Source organism: Bubalus kerabau, chromosome 1, assembly GCF_029407905.1.
Source record: "Bubalus kerabau isolate K-KA32 ecotype Philippines breed swamp buffalo chromosome 1, PCC_UOA_SB_1v2, whole genome shotgun sequence".
Lineage (NCBI taxonomy): Eukaryota > Metazoa > Chordata > Mammalia > Artiodactyla > Bovidae > Bubalus > Bubalus kerabau.
Window position 1 is genome coordinate 121171130 of NC_073624.1, and position 16767 is coordinate 121187896.

Genomic DNA, 16767 nt, shown 5'->3' on the forward strand with positions numbered 1-16767 from the left:
AAGCTGGAGGCCTGAAACAGGGAAACGACAGGATGTAGTTGGATATGGCTGGAGACGGGAGGACATGGGACTGAGGAGGGGAGGGCTGACAATAGAGTCTGTCGGTGGGGGATGAGGCGCGACACGGTGATTCTGTAGGTTAAACTAAGGAGTTAAAGTTTACTGTGAAAGCCACGGGAAACCACTAAAGGACTGGAGGGGGGACATGAACAGACTTGCCTCCTGGACAAACTCATGGGGTGGCAGGGAGTGCGTGTGTGTTGTGGGGCTCTATGCAAACCAACACAGGAGACTGCAACAGTTATCCACACAAAAAATCAGGAGAACCTGAATTTCAGGGCTAGAGGAGAAAGGGAACAGGCACAACAGATACGAAGGCAACCTGAATTTGGTCAAATTAAAATCCCAAGTGAAATTTAAATGACAATAAAGACGTGTTTACTGACCATGAACTGAAACTTGGGTCATTGTTTATTCCTCAAATTAAACCTGATTGTTTCTCTCTGCCATACAGATTTTTAGGTGAGAGAGAACTTTATCTGTATCTGCAATGGAACAAAATCTTATTGGGTTAAGATTCAAGCACACACCTAGAAATGAACATATATCATGCATAAACAACAGGATACTTGGCAACATCTAGAGAACTAATGGAGTATTTAGAATTCACCTGGGTATCTGGCGTTGGTGCAAAAACGTGAAAAAAAGAATCATTCAACTGAAGTTTCTGGGAGACTTGGGTTCCAATCCCGTCTTCACCACCTATGTGATTTGGGGCATGTTGTTTACCTCTTATGAACATGAATTTCATCATCTGTGGAAATGAAGGTGTTGGATTAGGGCAACTCTAAGGTCCTGTGGTTTTTCCAGTAGTCATGTATGGATGTGAGAGTTGGACTGTGAAGAAAGCTGAGCACCGAAGAATTGATGCTTTTGAACTGTGGTGTTGGAGAAGACTCTTGAGAGTCCCTTAGACTGCAAGGAGATCCAACCAGTCCATTCTAAAGGAGATCAGTCCTGGGTGTTTTTTGGAAGGAGTGATGCTAAAGCTGAAACTCCAGTACTTTGGCCACCTCATGCGAAGAGTTGACTCATTGGAAAAGACTCTGATGCTGGGAGGGATTGGGGGCAGGAGGAGAAGGGGACGAGAGAGGATGAGATGGCTGGATGGCATCTCATCGAGATGTCACTTGAGGGACGTGAGTTTGAGTGAACTCTGGGAGTTAGTGATGGACAGGGAGGCCTGGCGTGCTGTAATTCATGGGGTCGCAAAGAGTCAGACACAACTGAGCGAATGAACTGAACTGAAGGTCTTTTCTATTCTAAAGCCTATGGTTAGATATAGCTTTTGACTCTTCAAAAACCTCTGCAATCCATCCAAGTGATTTTAATTCTGTTTATTTGGGCAATTAGGGTAATACTCTAGCAATCATGATTAAATTTCAATTTTGCACTATGTAATGTGACCTTAGGTATACAGCTTAGTAATTCTGGTAATTTTGGATAAAAGATTAATCCTTTTAGTTCTTTACAGCAGAACTTACTCTAAATGTAGATAGCTAGTCACTCAACCTCTGAATTAATTTTACTGTACTTAATATAAATCTCCACAAATCAGCCTTTCTTTTCCCTTTATACAATTAACTGTGTTCTGAGGAGTTCCTACTGCTAAGGCAAAGGGGGCTTCAAATTACTATGTAATAGTTATTTGGGACCAGACTGTATCCATCTGACACTTCTCACTGTTACAAGACCCTGGGGCAGTGGACTTTATGCTCAAGGCCAGCAGCTTCAGGGTGGAAGGTGGATCCTGTCAGTTAATCATGTTGCTAAAACTTGAGATCTTCAAATGAGATTGGCTTACACCCTGGGAGAATCTGGTTCAACTGGGATTTCCTTTTGTTACTCGAGCTTGAAGACTCAATGAAAAAAAGATCTTGAACTTCCTCCTGGACTCCACTGCACAGAGCCCCAGAGAACAACAGCTGCTGGAGTATGGGGAATTCAGTGAGTTCAGGTCTCCCGCCAAAGAGACAGTAATGTGGCTTCCTCAATTTAAAATCAAAGACCCCAATTTTGGTGTGCTTAGGGTTGATAACTTTAATCCCTGAGATTCTTCTTTCTAAACTTCTCTTCATCTTGTAGATTGCAGTCCTGGCAGGGGACAGTGTCTGCATTAAGGGAGACGTGTCCTTCAGTCCTCCTCTGATACTGTCTGATAGAAAGGGATGGAGAAGCATCAAGAGAAACCCAAGGGAAGGGTACCATCCGAGGCTGAATGTCTGTTTAGGGCTTGCCGTCTCTCTCTGTTCTGTCTGGGTAGTTTCTTCGAGTGGCTGATTTCCCCACTTATTTTTCCATCTCTCTTGCTATTTTTTCTAGGTTTTACTCTATTGGGCAGTTTACACCACTAATTATAGAGTACATCTATGGTGAAATGCAGGCAGGTCTAAGGGTCCCTTCAGGACAGGAAATAAGAAGAGAAAATAAAGAGGGAGATTTCTTCTTTCAGTCTTTACTAGAAGACTCCAAACTCATCCTGTAGAGTCATTCAACACTCACAGGGAAATAATGCTTATTGTGAAAACCTTAATTAATACACATAACAGATGATTAAGGAATGTAGCTCCTTCCATGGAAATTTTTATTTAGTGTTTATAGCTAAATAATCTTTTATGTATGTAAAGAGTGAAAGGCTATTTTTATGCTGATAGATTTAAGGACCAATGGATTATGTAACAGAGTTCCTTCAAGTAAGTGCCTCACAAGAAAATTTATAACCTAAATCCTTTAAGCGCCATGTGGTGCTTTGTGTGTAGAACCCAATAAACTCATTAAAATAACACTGGGTAAACCCAAACATAACACAATGAAAGTTCTAACACAGCCCACATTAACCGACCGACTTTAAAATAATATCTTTGTTATGTGCTAAGGTTAAAAATTCAGCAAATTCTTTATATTTTTTCCACTTGAGATCATGTGTGGTTTTGTCCTTTCCTGAGAAGTACACTTTTGTGGCTTTTTTGATCAAAGGAAGGTTATTTTTGCAGAGACATCTTTTGTAGAGGTCCCTGTTCTACTTAATCAAGGTTTCAAAAAAAAAAAAAAAGGAGCACAAGAATATTTACTAGTTTTTTTTTTTTTTTTAGTGAAACAAAAATTCTTAGATTCTCTTCTTAATGTGGACTTTGGAAAGGAAAGCATGCATGTAAGGTTAGTCATCATTTGGTGTGTATGTGTGAGAGAGAGAGACAGACAGAGAGAGGGCAGAAGAAAATAAAGGAATTTGGCTGCAAAATTGAGTAACAGTTTGAAACACTTGGCTTCCAGTAGTGAAAGATGAGCAACACTGGGGAAAAGGCTGGACTAACAAGAGACCACTTGAGGAAAGCTTAATCTCAGCTGGCAGGCTGATGAGCAAGGTCAGCTCGGTGCACGCGTTCTCAGCTGGAGCTGGGCTCCCATTGCCAGGACAATTGTCTTCTGCATTTCAGCTTCTGAAGCGAACTGAAGGTGCCTTCACAGGCAGCTCCTCGTCTCTCCCCTGAAAAGGGCTGGCCCTCCACTGCCAGGCCATGTCAATGTGTATCATTTCCACCCATTCCACCGAGCAAGTGGCACAAAGGAAACTGTTTCTTATTGGAGTGTTGCTCTGTGTGTGTGTGTGTGTGTGTAACATGCATGTGAGATGGCTTTCTTTCTCCTTGACCATTACAGTCTCTGTTAGAAGGTGAAGCCAAACTCCTGTAGCAAAGAAGGACAAAATGAACATGGAAAAATGTGCATATGTTAAAAATGAGACACTTGACAATTAGGGATTGCTGAATAAATTTTTACATATACATTCTTTTTCATATTCTTTTCCATTATGGTTTATTACAAGATACTGAATATAGCTCCCATGCTATTCAGTAGGATCTTGTTACTTACCTATCTTATATATAGTAGTTTGTATCTGCTATAATTTTAAAATTATTATTGTTCATAGAAAACTGAAGTCAAGCATACTGTTGTAAGAGTTTTTAGGGATTGCATCTCAAAGTAACCTAAATTTTCTAAACATCAGTTCTTAGTTGAGGAGCTGTTCTTTATGCTGAATATGCTTTATAATTAATTGGTCAACTATTGGTTTTTCATGTCGACTTTGTAATATAATAAATGATTAACACACAGGTTTATAGCAGCAAATGAATGGAAGGGCTGAAGAAACTAAATGGATAGTTCAGTTCTTCTTTGTTTGAAGGAAGGGACTTTTCTCTGTCTTATCCAGATTTTTAATATACACAGAAGTCTGTCTCACTGGCTTAATTGTTAAACCATGCAGAGTTTACATAGTGATAGGTAAGTAGATAAAACCTTGAAATAATTCTCTATTCTGAACCAAATAAATGATGTGTCAATTCATCTTATCTTACCAGTTTTGAAGATAAACACAAACTTAAATAAAATTGGCCTATTAAGAAAGTTCATGTCTCTTTTTAAAAAATTAATTTTGATTGGAGTACAGTTGCTTTGCAATATGGTGTTAGTTTCTACCGTACAGCAAAGTGAATCAGCTCTATGGATACACCTCTCTCACATCTCTTGGAATTGAGATATAGTTTCAAAGAAGTTAGCTACTTTATTTGATGCACAGATCTGGTCACAGAAAAAAAGAGTTTCATTTTCAACTTGGAAGTTATTAGTCAGTTGATCACTCTTTATAATACTTGGGCACCACCACAATCTATCTTTGACTTGGAGATCAGAGAAATAGTTTCTGTGGATATAGGCAAAGGTAGCTACTAAACTTAATATATTGGCCCTAAGCTATATAATATTATTCTCATCTTATCAAAAACCAAAGACTACATTTCCTAGGATTCCTTGAAGAAATATTTGTCATATGAGGGCTTCATAAGTTATGTTTCTAAGAAGAAAAATGTGCCGAAGCATTTCAGCACTAATTATAATTACTGTGAGGCATAATGACACATTAGAAGGCTGGTTTCCTTGTTTTCTGATAAAAGATAATTTCAAAGAGGCCCTAAAACATTTTGAGCCTTGGAAACAGTCTTGCAATAAGCTAACAGGCCACTTGAGACAGGTATGAGAATAGTACCTGTGTCAAAAGGTTGTTGAGGGGCATGGGATTGAGTAAAGTAGCCCCATAATGCCGGGCACTCAGAAAGAATAATATAAACGTCAGCTGTTATAATTATTGTTATTACAATAATAAAGTAATTTAGACATGTAAATTCTGGTCTGTCTGTTAAACAACTCATAGCATCATTTAAGATAAGTACAATTTAACTATATTTCCAATGGGGCTGAGCTGTAATTGTGGGATACCAGCAGATTTGTGTTTTTCTGTTACTTGCAGACAAGTAATTATCATCTTTCTCTGAGCCCTTTCAGCCATTAGGATTTCAGCAGCTGGTTCAGCCAATTCTATTCAATTCAACGTTACAAGTATTTACTGAGCATCCCTTAATTGCCAGTACTGGTCTGAGCACTTGGGAAATAAAGTGAAAAATTTCCTAGCCTGGAGGAGCTCACAGTCTAGGGAGGAAGATAAACCCTGGAGGAAAGAGAGCCCATCATTACCTCCTGAAGAATTAATCCATCTGATTTTAAGGAAGATGGTTTCATGGACAATGGATGGTTCTTTTGCATATGTTCAAAGTAAATTCCAGCTTTCCTGACCCATATTAAACATTGAGATTTAAATATTGAATAGATAAAACCTTGAAATAATTCTCCATTCTGAATCAAATAATGTGTCAATTCATCTTATCAAATAAATGATGTGTCAATTCACCTTAAATATTGAGAACGAGGATATGAGAAAGGACTCCTGCTTCCAAAGCATCTTAAAAATATTTAGTTAACCCAGGGTGTGGTTAATGGATGCTAGATAGACTTACTATGGCTTAGACTTACTACAGACTTATGGCTTATGACTTACTATAGACTTACATATCATGATTGGATACAAATATTGAATCATTATGTTGTACACCTGACACTAATGTTATAGATCAATTATATCTCAATTAAAATTAAAGATTTTTTAATTAAAAGATTTAACCTTCTAATTCAAACACCCTATTAACCATCTTTTACTATTACTACTAGATAACATTCCATTTTTTTGAAATCAAATGATTAACATTCTTCTACCTACTACTTTCAAATAAGACATTTCCACTGGAGTCAGTGCAAAAAAAAAAAAAAATTAACTTGAAGAAGTGGGAAAAAATGCCAGAGATTTCAAGAATGAACCTGCTTCCTACTATGTCATCTATGGAGAAACAAAATAATTTTGCATTATGAAGACATTTATGAAACAGTCCACCTTGTAGCCTACGGAGTGTCTCCTTTTCTCATAGCTAAGGAATTCCATGGGTGACACTGAACATGTAGTTGGTATCTATGATGACTGAATAAAACTGTGGATTGAAGCTGATGGAATCTGGGAATCAAAGAGTTGTAGTAGGTTGGAATTCATGGGTAATTTAACAAATGAAATTCTAAGATACATAAAAAGTAGCAATAGGACTAAATTACCAGCTTGTTATTTTTGATAAGTAATCTATCAGCAGTGACTCTAATGCCAGTCTGATTCATCTTTCTACTACAAAATGAGACTGTATAAAGGGAAACATTGCAACAGGAGTGAGGACGTTGAATCTCATAGGAAGGAATTTGCCTTCTCATGAAGAATTCAATTTACCAGAAATACCCATTTGTGGGGGTGTTCACAAGGAAATGTTCCATTTAGCATTATTCTAAATTTATATAAATAAGTGAATAAAACCAGAAGAATTACTTGACAAAATTGCTCAATGCAGTGCTCACTACTGTTTTTCATTTCTAACTTATGGTATATGATTTGGTTTAATGGGAAACATACTTAAATTTATAGCTAAAACTACTTCCATGTATAAATTCAATAGAAGAAATATAAAAATGTTTTATTAAAGTAAGTAGATATTAGGTGCCAGTTGTAAACCTGTAAATATTCTGCAATGTCTTTAATTTTATGACAGCTAATTGTTTACTTGGATATTATGTCTATACCTTTGACAGTTACATGCTTTGGAAATTAAAAACTATCAAACAGTTCAAAACTTGACTTTGAGAAATTACAGACTAGTTTTGTGTTTCTAAGCTTTTTCAAGCACATCCAAGTAGGAACGGTTTCATTATTAAAATATGCTGCTGCTGCTAAGTCGCTTCAGTCGTGTCCGACTCTGTGCGACCCCATGGACTGCAGCCTACCAGGCTTCTCCGTCCATGGGATTCTCCAGGCAAGAACACTGCAGTGGGTTGCCATTTCCTTCTCCATATTAAAATATACAGTTTTTGATTCCAGTTTTCTATTAATAACTCATTTGTGATTGCCACTTTTGTTGCTGATCAGAACTCCACCTTTACTTTGAAGAAAACATGTAAAGAGAGAAAAGATTGAAGATCTGATAGAAGATTATGCTAATTATATGTAAAAATTCATTATTGTTACACAAACTTTGTCGTGTATGTGCTAAACACAGTAAAATATTTTTTGTAAATCTATACCATTAAGATTGCTTGAATTAGAAACACTATCTCAAAAAAAAAAAAAAAATCACTCAGACTAACTCAGTCAATTAGTTTCAATAATTATCCCCCATAACAAAAACACTACTAGGAAAACCCAGACATCCTGGAGAAAAAGAAAGAATATTAAAATGCAGAAAAGTAATTGATATCATTATATTTTAAATGAATTTTGCAAGTAGGTTGTAGAGCACACTATAGTTTGCAACTGATCTAAATTTTAAGACTGTTGTAACAATTAAGGCTTTTGCAACCATCTCTAAAGTACAAAAATTTCCTTCATTTAAAATAGTTTTCTTTGCTTGAAGGGAAGTAGAAACATATTAAACAATTTTCATGGAAGATTCTGAAAAGGTTCTTTAAATTTAAAGTGTATCTTAAATGCTTTCAATACATGTATGACACTAGGGCTGTCGCTAATTAGTTATAAGCAAGGTTTTTGATTGGTTTTTATTAAAACTAGTTTTACCAATTGTGTGTAAAATTAAATTTTGTTAGAAAGTTACATATAGAAAAGTAACCAAATTGATAAAATTAAAAAAAAATTCTTTCTTCTGATAACTTTGTTTCATGTGACATGTATTTGCCTGTGGCTGAAATGTTCATGTTTTTAAGCAACTGCAGGAAAAAATTCAGTTTTCATTTAAAAATAAAATGTTCTAGATGAATAAAGAAAAGTGTATTTACTATATTAGGAAGTTCATTAGGATTTAGTTTTCTATTTGGATACTACACTAACTGGATGAAAGATACATCAAAGCAGCACACAGAGCTTACTTCTAAGACCCTATTAGCACAAATGTCCAATTTGATGCATTAAAACAACTCATCTATAAGATTAGATGCTAGAACTACTTCATTTCTGACAGATCACTACTGGTAGGTTGAGATGTATTAAACGCTGGAAACAGGTATTGTCTGTTTTTATGTCTTAATCTTGGTGTGTTCCTTATTTTCTGCTGGGTGAACATAATTAGTGAGAGAGAGAATAAGAGAGAGAGGTTAAGGTTGAAAATTACCAGTGCTTCTACCACGCATGTTCAGTGGTCCAATTACAGATCCACTGGAGAATGCAGTTCAGTAAGAAAAGAGAGTTAATATTAATGTTTGGACTGGCTTAACGTTTAGCTTTTCTAGGGAAGAAAGATTATAAAACTGTACAAAAATAACTCTAACCTCCTATAAAGAGGTTTAGGAAACTTTCCTTACCTACAGGTTGGACTAGCCAGTTATCAGATTGTGGCAAATCTATTTGCCAAATGTGTACAGCTGCAACTTGCCATCATCAAGCTGTTTGAAGAAAATGGAATGCTTGTTCTCTTCTAGGGAGGGGAGGAAGATTAAGAGATAACATTTTGACTCAAAGAAATGGTGATAACTTAGTACAAACAATAAGAGATAGAAGTATGGCCTCTCACTCACATTAGTCTTTGCACACAGTAACTTTCTCATCAAAGCTTCATTACCACTGGGGCCCCTGTGGAGCTGGGCTATAACTTCATGTTCCTTTTCAAAATCAAAAAGAAGTTTTCTCTTAAAATAATATAACCAGTAAAATACAAGCTTATTTATTCAGATATGAATAAATAAAGATTTCTCTTTCAGGGTGTGAGTGCACAAGCAAAGGAGAAATGGTTACTTAATGCTAGGTGTAACCAAGAGAGGGCACCGTCTGCCCTTCATGTCAGCAGAGTTCCTGAGGTTGTCAAACCCCTCAAACCCCAAACCCCTCAAGGCACTAAGGCAGAGCATCCAGTGGCCTCTGGCATTTTGTCTTAGATAAGGAGACCAGATTCTAAAATTGCTCATTATGGACAACATCAGTCTGGTTATTTACTTCAGGGTTGATTTCTACATTTAGCCCTCACATTCCCTGAAAAGTTAACCATTAGATACAAGTATTTGGCGTTCACTGTGACACGTTTCACAGACACGCTGGGTTTTAATATTATATAGAACACTGAGAAATTTCACTTTAGGCCAGATATAGGCTGTCATCAAACAGCACAAGAAAAAGCTGACAATTAACTTCCTAATGGTATCTTAACTCTGAGGGATTATCTATAATGATAGCAAGATAGGAAACAGTGGCAGTCAGATCTCCCCAGCACATGGAGGAAGCAGTTAAATGCATTTGAGGTATGTGGGAAATGACTGCAAGCAGTATTTTATGCCAGCTTTTAGTAACAGAAGCCTAACAAATGAGTGAGAGGGAAAAAAAAAGAGTCCTGACATTTATTTTCTCTATGCTTAAGGAGTTTTCTAACAACTGTATGATTTAAATAGTTAAGAGTTTGGGGGGATTGCACACTTCCCTCATATTTAACCAATTTCTTCAGGGTGATGGGCAAGAGCAGTTCTAGGCTCTTGAATGCAACTGCCAACCACTAGCAGAAATGCACCATGCAGAAGAATACGTGATTCTTGAAACACTAAACTTAGCAGTTAAATCCAGAGACTGGAGGTAAGTAGTACAGACTACTTTGTAGTACCGAGAGCTGTTTAGGAGGAGGAAATGTGAGTTCTTAAGACAATGATCACTTAGGGGAGTGGATTTCCATTGCTTTGGAAATATCCCTGCATCATGCAATAAGCGCCACTGAAGGGAAACCTTGTGGGGAAATAGATTAATTCTATAATCTTTTCAGATAAGGAAAGCAGCCAAAATAGTTTTATGGTAGGTGAGGAGGGGAACTGCCATCTACTAATACTAAAATCTAGCAGGATAATCCCTCCCTTTCAACACAAAATCAAAGCAAGCAAAAAAGAATTTTTTTTTTTCCTTCCTCACTCTGTCTCTAGAAAAAGAATCACTATCTAGTGTAAAGCGTTGTGCAAGCCTCTTCATGTTTCTTCCCTCCAGAAAACAACTAAACAGAGGGAAGACCAAGTTCACAAACATTCCAGTTTGCTCCTGCCAAGGTACATCAGAGAAGCCGAAACTGGGACTGCCAGGGTTTGGGGTGGGTTCACCGGCGTGCCTGGAGTTAAAACGCAGACGTGTAACCTTGCGGTCACGAGTGCCTCTTTTCCCGAGTGGTCCCTTTTCCTTCGGGTCTCTCTGCCCGAAGGAAGCGAGCCTCAGATGGGGAGATGGACAGTTGTCGCCTCGGTTCCCAAGAATCAGGGTCCCCTTGGGTCACCTCATCCACCCAGCCACCTGTTACCCTCCAGGCCTGGATTTTCCGGAGACAAAATTAAGAAAGGAGCCGCTGCCTCGTCTCCGCAACTGGGGCTTTGGAACTGTGATGGGGGCGCGGGGGAGGGGAGACGGGGTGGTAGGATCCCCGAGGGATGACAGAGTGCTTCAAGTCTCCACTTGGGTGTGGGCGCCGCTGTTTACCCGCTCCGCTGCCTTAAACCCACTTCCCTTTCCTCCCCGGGAGGAGGAGATGGTTAAAGATTACAAAGTGGCCGCGGGCACTTCAAAGGGCGGCTCGGGCAGCCAAAGGTAAAGATAACGTTCTGGCAGCTCTAATCGGGGTTTGTGGTTGCCACATTTTAATCACTTCATTAAAAAAAAGGAGGGGGGGGGGAGAAAGAACAGAACAGAACAGAGAAAGGTTACATCACACGACCGCGCAAGGGATGAAGAGTAAGTTCCTTTGGAGCTGGACAAGTTGGAGTTCTCCTTTGGGGAAACTTTTTCCAGCCCATCTCTTCGCGGAACGTGACGGGACAAGGAGGCGGAGGTTGGGGCAGGGACCAATTGGGCAGCTTTGGGTTCCAGGTTCAGGGGCACAGATGTCCACATTGCAGACAAATGCCTGCACTCGGAGGAATTCGCGCGGCAACCTGCCTAGATCTGGACCGCAAAGCTGCAGCGCACCAGCGCTTTCCCCGGGGTTGCACTTGGAGCCACCGTTTTTCTGCGGGGCCCAGAAAGTGTCGGCGCGCTACCCCAAGACACGTGCGTTTCCCAGGGGCCCAAACACACCTGACCAAGACGCCCTTGGCAACCTCGTTCGTCCCCTCCAGAGCACGCGGGAGCCGAAGAGCTCCCAAAACGGGTGGAGGGCCCGCCTGCCTCCCTCCCTCTGCCCGCTTCCCGAAGCAGAGCCGGGGCGCACTTACAGGTAGGAGGTGAAGACACTGAGGTTGGAGGGCAGCTCCGAAAGCCCCAGGTCGGAGCAGTCCACCCTGAGCAGCATCCTGCCGTCCGGCTCGCACTGACAGTGCGCGGGGCACCCCCGCAGCAGTGTGCCGGGCCTGGGCGAGCCGCCCCCTGCCGCCAGCTGCAGCAGGACCGGCAAGGACAGGAGAACGCCGACCGAGGAGGTGTCCATGGTGCCCGGGCAGCGGGACCGCGGTGGCGAGAGGGGAGGGTCGGCCGGGCTGCAGACCGTGGCGCGCCAGGAGCAGCTCGGCGGGCTTCTGCGGCTCCGAGGGCGCGGGCAGGGCGGCGCCGCCGAGGAGAAGCGCCGCGGGGCCCGGCCGGGTCCCTGCCGCCGCGCGGGGTCCGTGAGCGGCCCTGGCTGCAGCCGCTGCAGGAGCCGTGAGCGCTGCTGTTGCCAGCGGCCTGCTCGGTGCGGAGCAGCATCTCCGCTCGCACGCTCTTGTTTTAAAGCGCTCCAGCCCGAATCGCGCGCCCGGTGACGTCAGCGCAGCCGGGCCGCCCGGCGGCCCCCGCCCGGCCCCGCGGCCCTCCTCCGACCCCCTCCCTCCCTCCCCGGCTCCGCGGCGGGAGGCGGCTGGCGGCGCGAGGTGCAGCAGAGTCCTCAGCGCTCCGGCTCTGCCTCCCCGGCGCGGATCCCGGCGCTCTGCACCGCGTGAGGGGCCCGGGACCTCGCTCCCTCCCGCCCCCGGCCGCCTCCATTCTCTCTCGCGTCCGGGCCGCCCGGAGCCGAGAGCCAAAAGGGACCTGCTTTAGACGGGTATAGACGGACATGCAGGGGCCGAAGGATGCTGCACGCTTCCCCAGCGCCCACTTCCGAGAATGGAGGGGCTACATACAGTACCCAAGGGGGGAAAAGAAAAAAAAAAAAATCCAATCCAGAAAAATAGTCACACTAACGGGGTAAGGAGGCAAGCGTCCCCAGGCAAAAGATGGGTGACCTTTTTGATCCTTACCTCAAGCCGCCCGATCTGGCTCGCCTTTTGCCCTAAAATCGAAACGCTGGGCTAATCGCTAAATAAATACAGCTCGTGAGCAAGCACTCCAATGTTGTCTAACCCATAGGGTTAGATGTCCAAGTGACTTTTTAAAAAAGTGATTTAGGATCCTCTGGAAGTCACCTTTAGTGAAGCAATGCGGGGCAGATGTTTGCTTTTTTTCGGCTGCCTTTTCATCCTAGAAGTGTCCCAGGGTTTTCTAAATAAGTGCAGTCCCACCCAGATGTGAGACCCATTATCAGTGCAAATTGCGACCTCTCATACTCTTCAAAAGCGACCTGCAGTGAACCTGCAGGAGCAAGGAGGACATGGACGAAGGGCTTTCCTGGGAGAAGGCCTCGGTGCAGAGCCCGTCGACGTCTGCAGACCCCAGTGAGTGGCTGAAAAAAGTTACGGCCCAAGCCTGCCACTTCAACTCACAAAAATGCGCAGTTTTCCCTCTGGGCACAGTGCCTGCTGGTTTCATGAAGGGGGAGAACGCTTATGGCTTTTAAGGCCTCTCAGCCTTCTTCCACTTAGTCCATCCTGCTGAGTTTCCCATATAAACTTCTGAATTTTACAGCTGGAAAGATTTTTGTCGTTGTGTGTACTTACTCTCCTTTGTTTAAGAAGCTAGCCCGGCTGACGTCCAGTAGAACTTTAAAAAAATATATAGATTCCTGGACCTAAGGCAGTATTCTGAACATGCTCTTTTCTAGCATGAATCCTGTCATTAGCAAGTTCTTGAGTCCTTGGATTGGATGGAAGGAGAGAGTGGCTAAGCTTTGTATATACCCCATCCTCTTCATTTTGCAAATAAAGATATTGCAGCCCAGAGATTTGGGAACATTTGACAGCGGCTGCTGAAAACTGTGAGTGAATTCTGGTTTCTGGATATCAATGCAGAGCCTGCTTCTTTCCTGGTCCTTCACTTGTCTCTTTGCACATCACGTCCATTACCGTATCTCTGCTTATTTTTTTTAATTTTTAATTTTATATTGGAGTATAGCTGATTAACAATGCTGTGATAGATCTTTATCCAGTCCGCCTTTGCTAATTCTTTTATTCTTGCTTCTCCTAGCCATTCCTTTCACATTTATAGAACGCCTACTGATTACTCATTTTCTTTCCCTTTAAAAAAACTTAGCCTCAGATTACTTATTTTGTAAGAAAGCAATTCAAGACTTACTCTTTCTGTAAAACCTTCTGTAACCATAGTCTATATTAGTCATCAAGCAACAAATCTTTGTAGAACAGCTACAGTTGTGATACAACAGTGGCCCAGTTACCTCTTCCATGGAGCTTGCAGTCTAAGGAAGATCACAGACTCTGCACAGAAATTCTAGGAATCTCATTGAAAGTGTATGTTCTAAATATCAGACAGCTGAGCCCTAAAGTTTTCTTGAATGCATATGTGTTTTGCTTTCCCAACTTTACTGTGATAGCTTTGGAGACAGGGACTAGGCCACTTGTCTTTATGTGGAAGACTCCTACAATGGACTCACTGTATCGATGGAATCAGTGGAAACTTAACCGATTTTTACTGACTGACTGATTTATCAACGCAGGCATCCAAATATGATCGTGTCCACCATCTTACTAAGGGCTTTTGTTAATAGTTTCTATGACTTCAGGGTTCCAAAAAGAGTATAGCACTTTGGTCATCGAATGAATCAGGTAGAACTAGATTTGAGTCCAGATTCTGACAGTTTTGGTGTATGACCGGAAGCACAGAATGAGCCTGTATAAGTCTCTGTAAAGAAGGATTGTTATTCACCTACATAGTTCTAAACATGGAAATGTCCGAAACTTGGCCTAGAGCAGAGTAAATTTCCCACATGTGTTTGTGCCTTTCCTCTTCTGTTCAGGGATTGAAGCTTGTTAACAAATTTATGTAAAGAGTTGGGATTTCTGACTCAGTTACAAGGGGAAAGACAGCTATGCTGGATGAAACCAGTGTAATGAACCTTTTTTTCTTTTTTTCCACATGCCCAACATTTCTCCTCTTTCTTTTTGGTTAATGCATGCCACACTTTTCCTTTGGGAAACAGTTCCCAAACCTTAGGTGACTCTGGTAGAACTGTCGATCATGTGTCTCAGTTTCCTGCCCCTGGGGTAAGTATATGACCCCAGCAGAGCAGTCTGAATCCATCTAAGGGCTTGTCACGAACCCTGGGGTGAGAGGCTCTTTTCTGGCTTCATGAGTTCAGGACAAGGAAGCCTGGAGCTCAAGGGAGCCATCATCCTGCCTTGTGGAGAGAGCTCACCACAAAGTGAACATCAGCTTTCGCGAGGAGAAAAGCAAAATCCTAAGGTCCTCTTTTAAATGTCTGATTTTAAAGCTGTTACTACACCATCACCTGCCAATTGGACGAACCAGTCAATTTTGTTTTGTCTTGTTGGTTAAGGTAATGAGTAAGGATTTTTCTGTGATCACTTGCAATCAGAGATGCTTAGTAAAAACGTAAAAGTCCAGGAAGCATGAATACTTGAGTGTGACCTGATGAAATTCAAGGTCTTGCAGACCTTAAAACATATGAGTTGAAAATAAGAATAGTTCTTCTAATGGTAATTTTGTTGTCTGAATGCACATGTTAATTACTTTACCTTAGCTAATAAAATGAAAATACAGCAAAGCAGATTCCTGTGTACTGCAAATAAAAAAGAAAGTTCTAGTAAGGCCTCTGAGTAGTAGTTTCTAGTAGTGGACAGGAATACAGGAATGGGTTGCCATGCCCTTCTCCAGGGGATCTTCCCTACCCAGGGATCAAACTCAACCTCGTGTCTCTTACACCTCCTGCAGTGGCAGGTGGGTTCTTTACTACTAGCGCCACCTGGGAAGCCCCTGTACCCTTTCCCAAATCCCTTGGAAATTCTAAACATACAGAGACTTAAGCTGCATAGAATCTTAGACTTGTTATTGTTTTATTGAGAAAAGAATTCACATATTTTGGTAAAGAAAACAACTATAGTCTTTTTGGACTGTCACTGGAACCAGTTGGAGCAGAGAATGGTGTGTTTTTATGTGAACAGTAGGGACAAGTATATATTCAACTTTTCCTCCTTAATATATATATATATATATATATATATATATATATATATATATGTATCTAGTTTCTCTCACGCATACATACTGGTGATACATCAGAGGAAAACAACTCCATCCCTTACATGTAATAATGTTAGTAGGGTGAAGTAGGTCCATTTGGTGTTTTGTCTGGGTGAGCTGTTTGTATCCTTCACGATTTTGGAAGGTGTCTGGCTGTTCATGAGTCGGTGTGTCTGGGAATATCCCAAGCCAGGACTGTAATCCCTTTGTACTTCTTAGACTAAGTTCCTAAAGTCAGTTCTGGTAAAGTGCAGTCTGGTACGTGTTTCTGGGCTTGCTAAACGGATGATTTCCTAATTCTTTAATCTTTGATAAAAGTCCACAACTAAAAACATTCGTGTACACCACATGAATTACTAATAAGCTTAGTTGAAGCATGCCAGGATAATTTAAGTTAACAGGTAAGTCAATATTTCTTTTACAAGTATAGTGAAATTGTGTTTACACAACTGGTGGGCTATTACGGACTTATTTAACTTGTTTGAAAGAGTATAGAGCCCATTATTTGTCCTGCTCATTTTACATTCATGACATAATCAGGCTTATGCTGAATTTCTTCACTTCCTTTTACCAACAAAGTCTAATTAGTTGAGAAAGGAGGGGGATTTAAGAATAAAGATCTATTTTCTTTCAGAATTATTTATTTAGCAAGAAAGCATTCATTCAGCTAATTCATTACTTTGAAGCAGCCTATTATATAATATCAATCGGATCTGTCTTTGATATTATCCAACATAAAGGAAGCCTTTAAATATATCCACGTGTCCATAACATGCTAAAAGGAAGGACAGTGGTACATGATATTAATCCTGCAGCTCATCTTGATCTCCTTGTTTTATTTCGAGAGTCACAGCGAGCATAGTCTGCGGGTGGGCCGCCTACTTTCTGGGAACTTGTGTCCAAACTCATATGTAAACCAGGAGGAGGTTTTCTTTTCAAACTAAGAATAAGATTAATGAGGAAAAAAGTAATAAAACACA

The 16767-nt window shown here is 41.2% G+C and overlaps 1 protein-coding gene across 1 annotated transcript in view; it reads right to left on the reverse strand.

The window, feature by feature from the left end:
• The window catches only part of LGR5 (leucine rich repeat containing G protein-coupled receptor 5), a 129903-nt gene extending 117778 nt beyond the window's left edge, over window positions 1-12125 (reverse strand). The window contains exon 1 of the mRNA XM_055587584.1: window positions 11659-12125. Coding sequence (XP_055443559.1) covers window positions 11659-11870 — 212 coding nt within the window. The 5' untranslated portion in view covers window positions 11871-12125. The remainder of the gene's footprint in view (window positions 1-11658) is intronic.
• Window positions 12126-16767: the final 4642 nt, after the last annotated feature.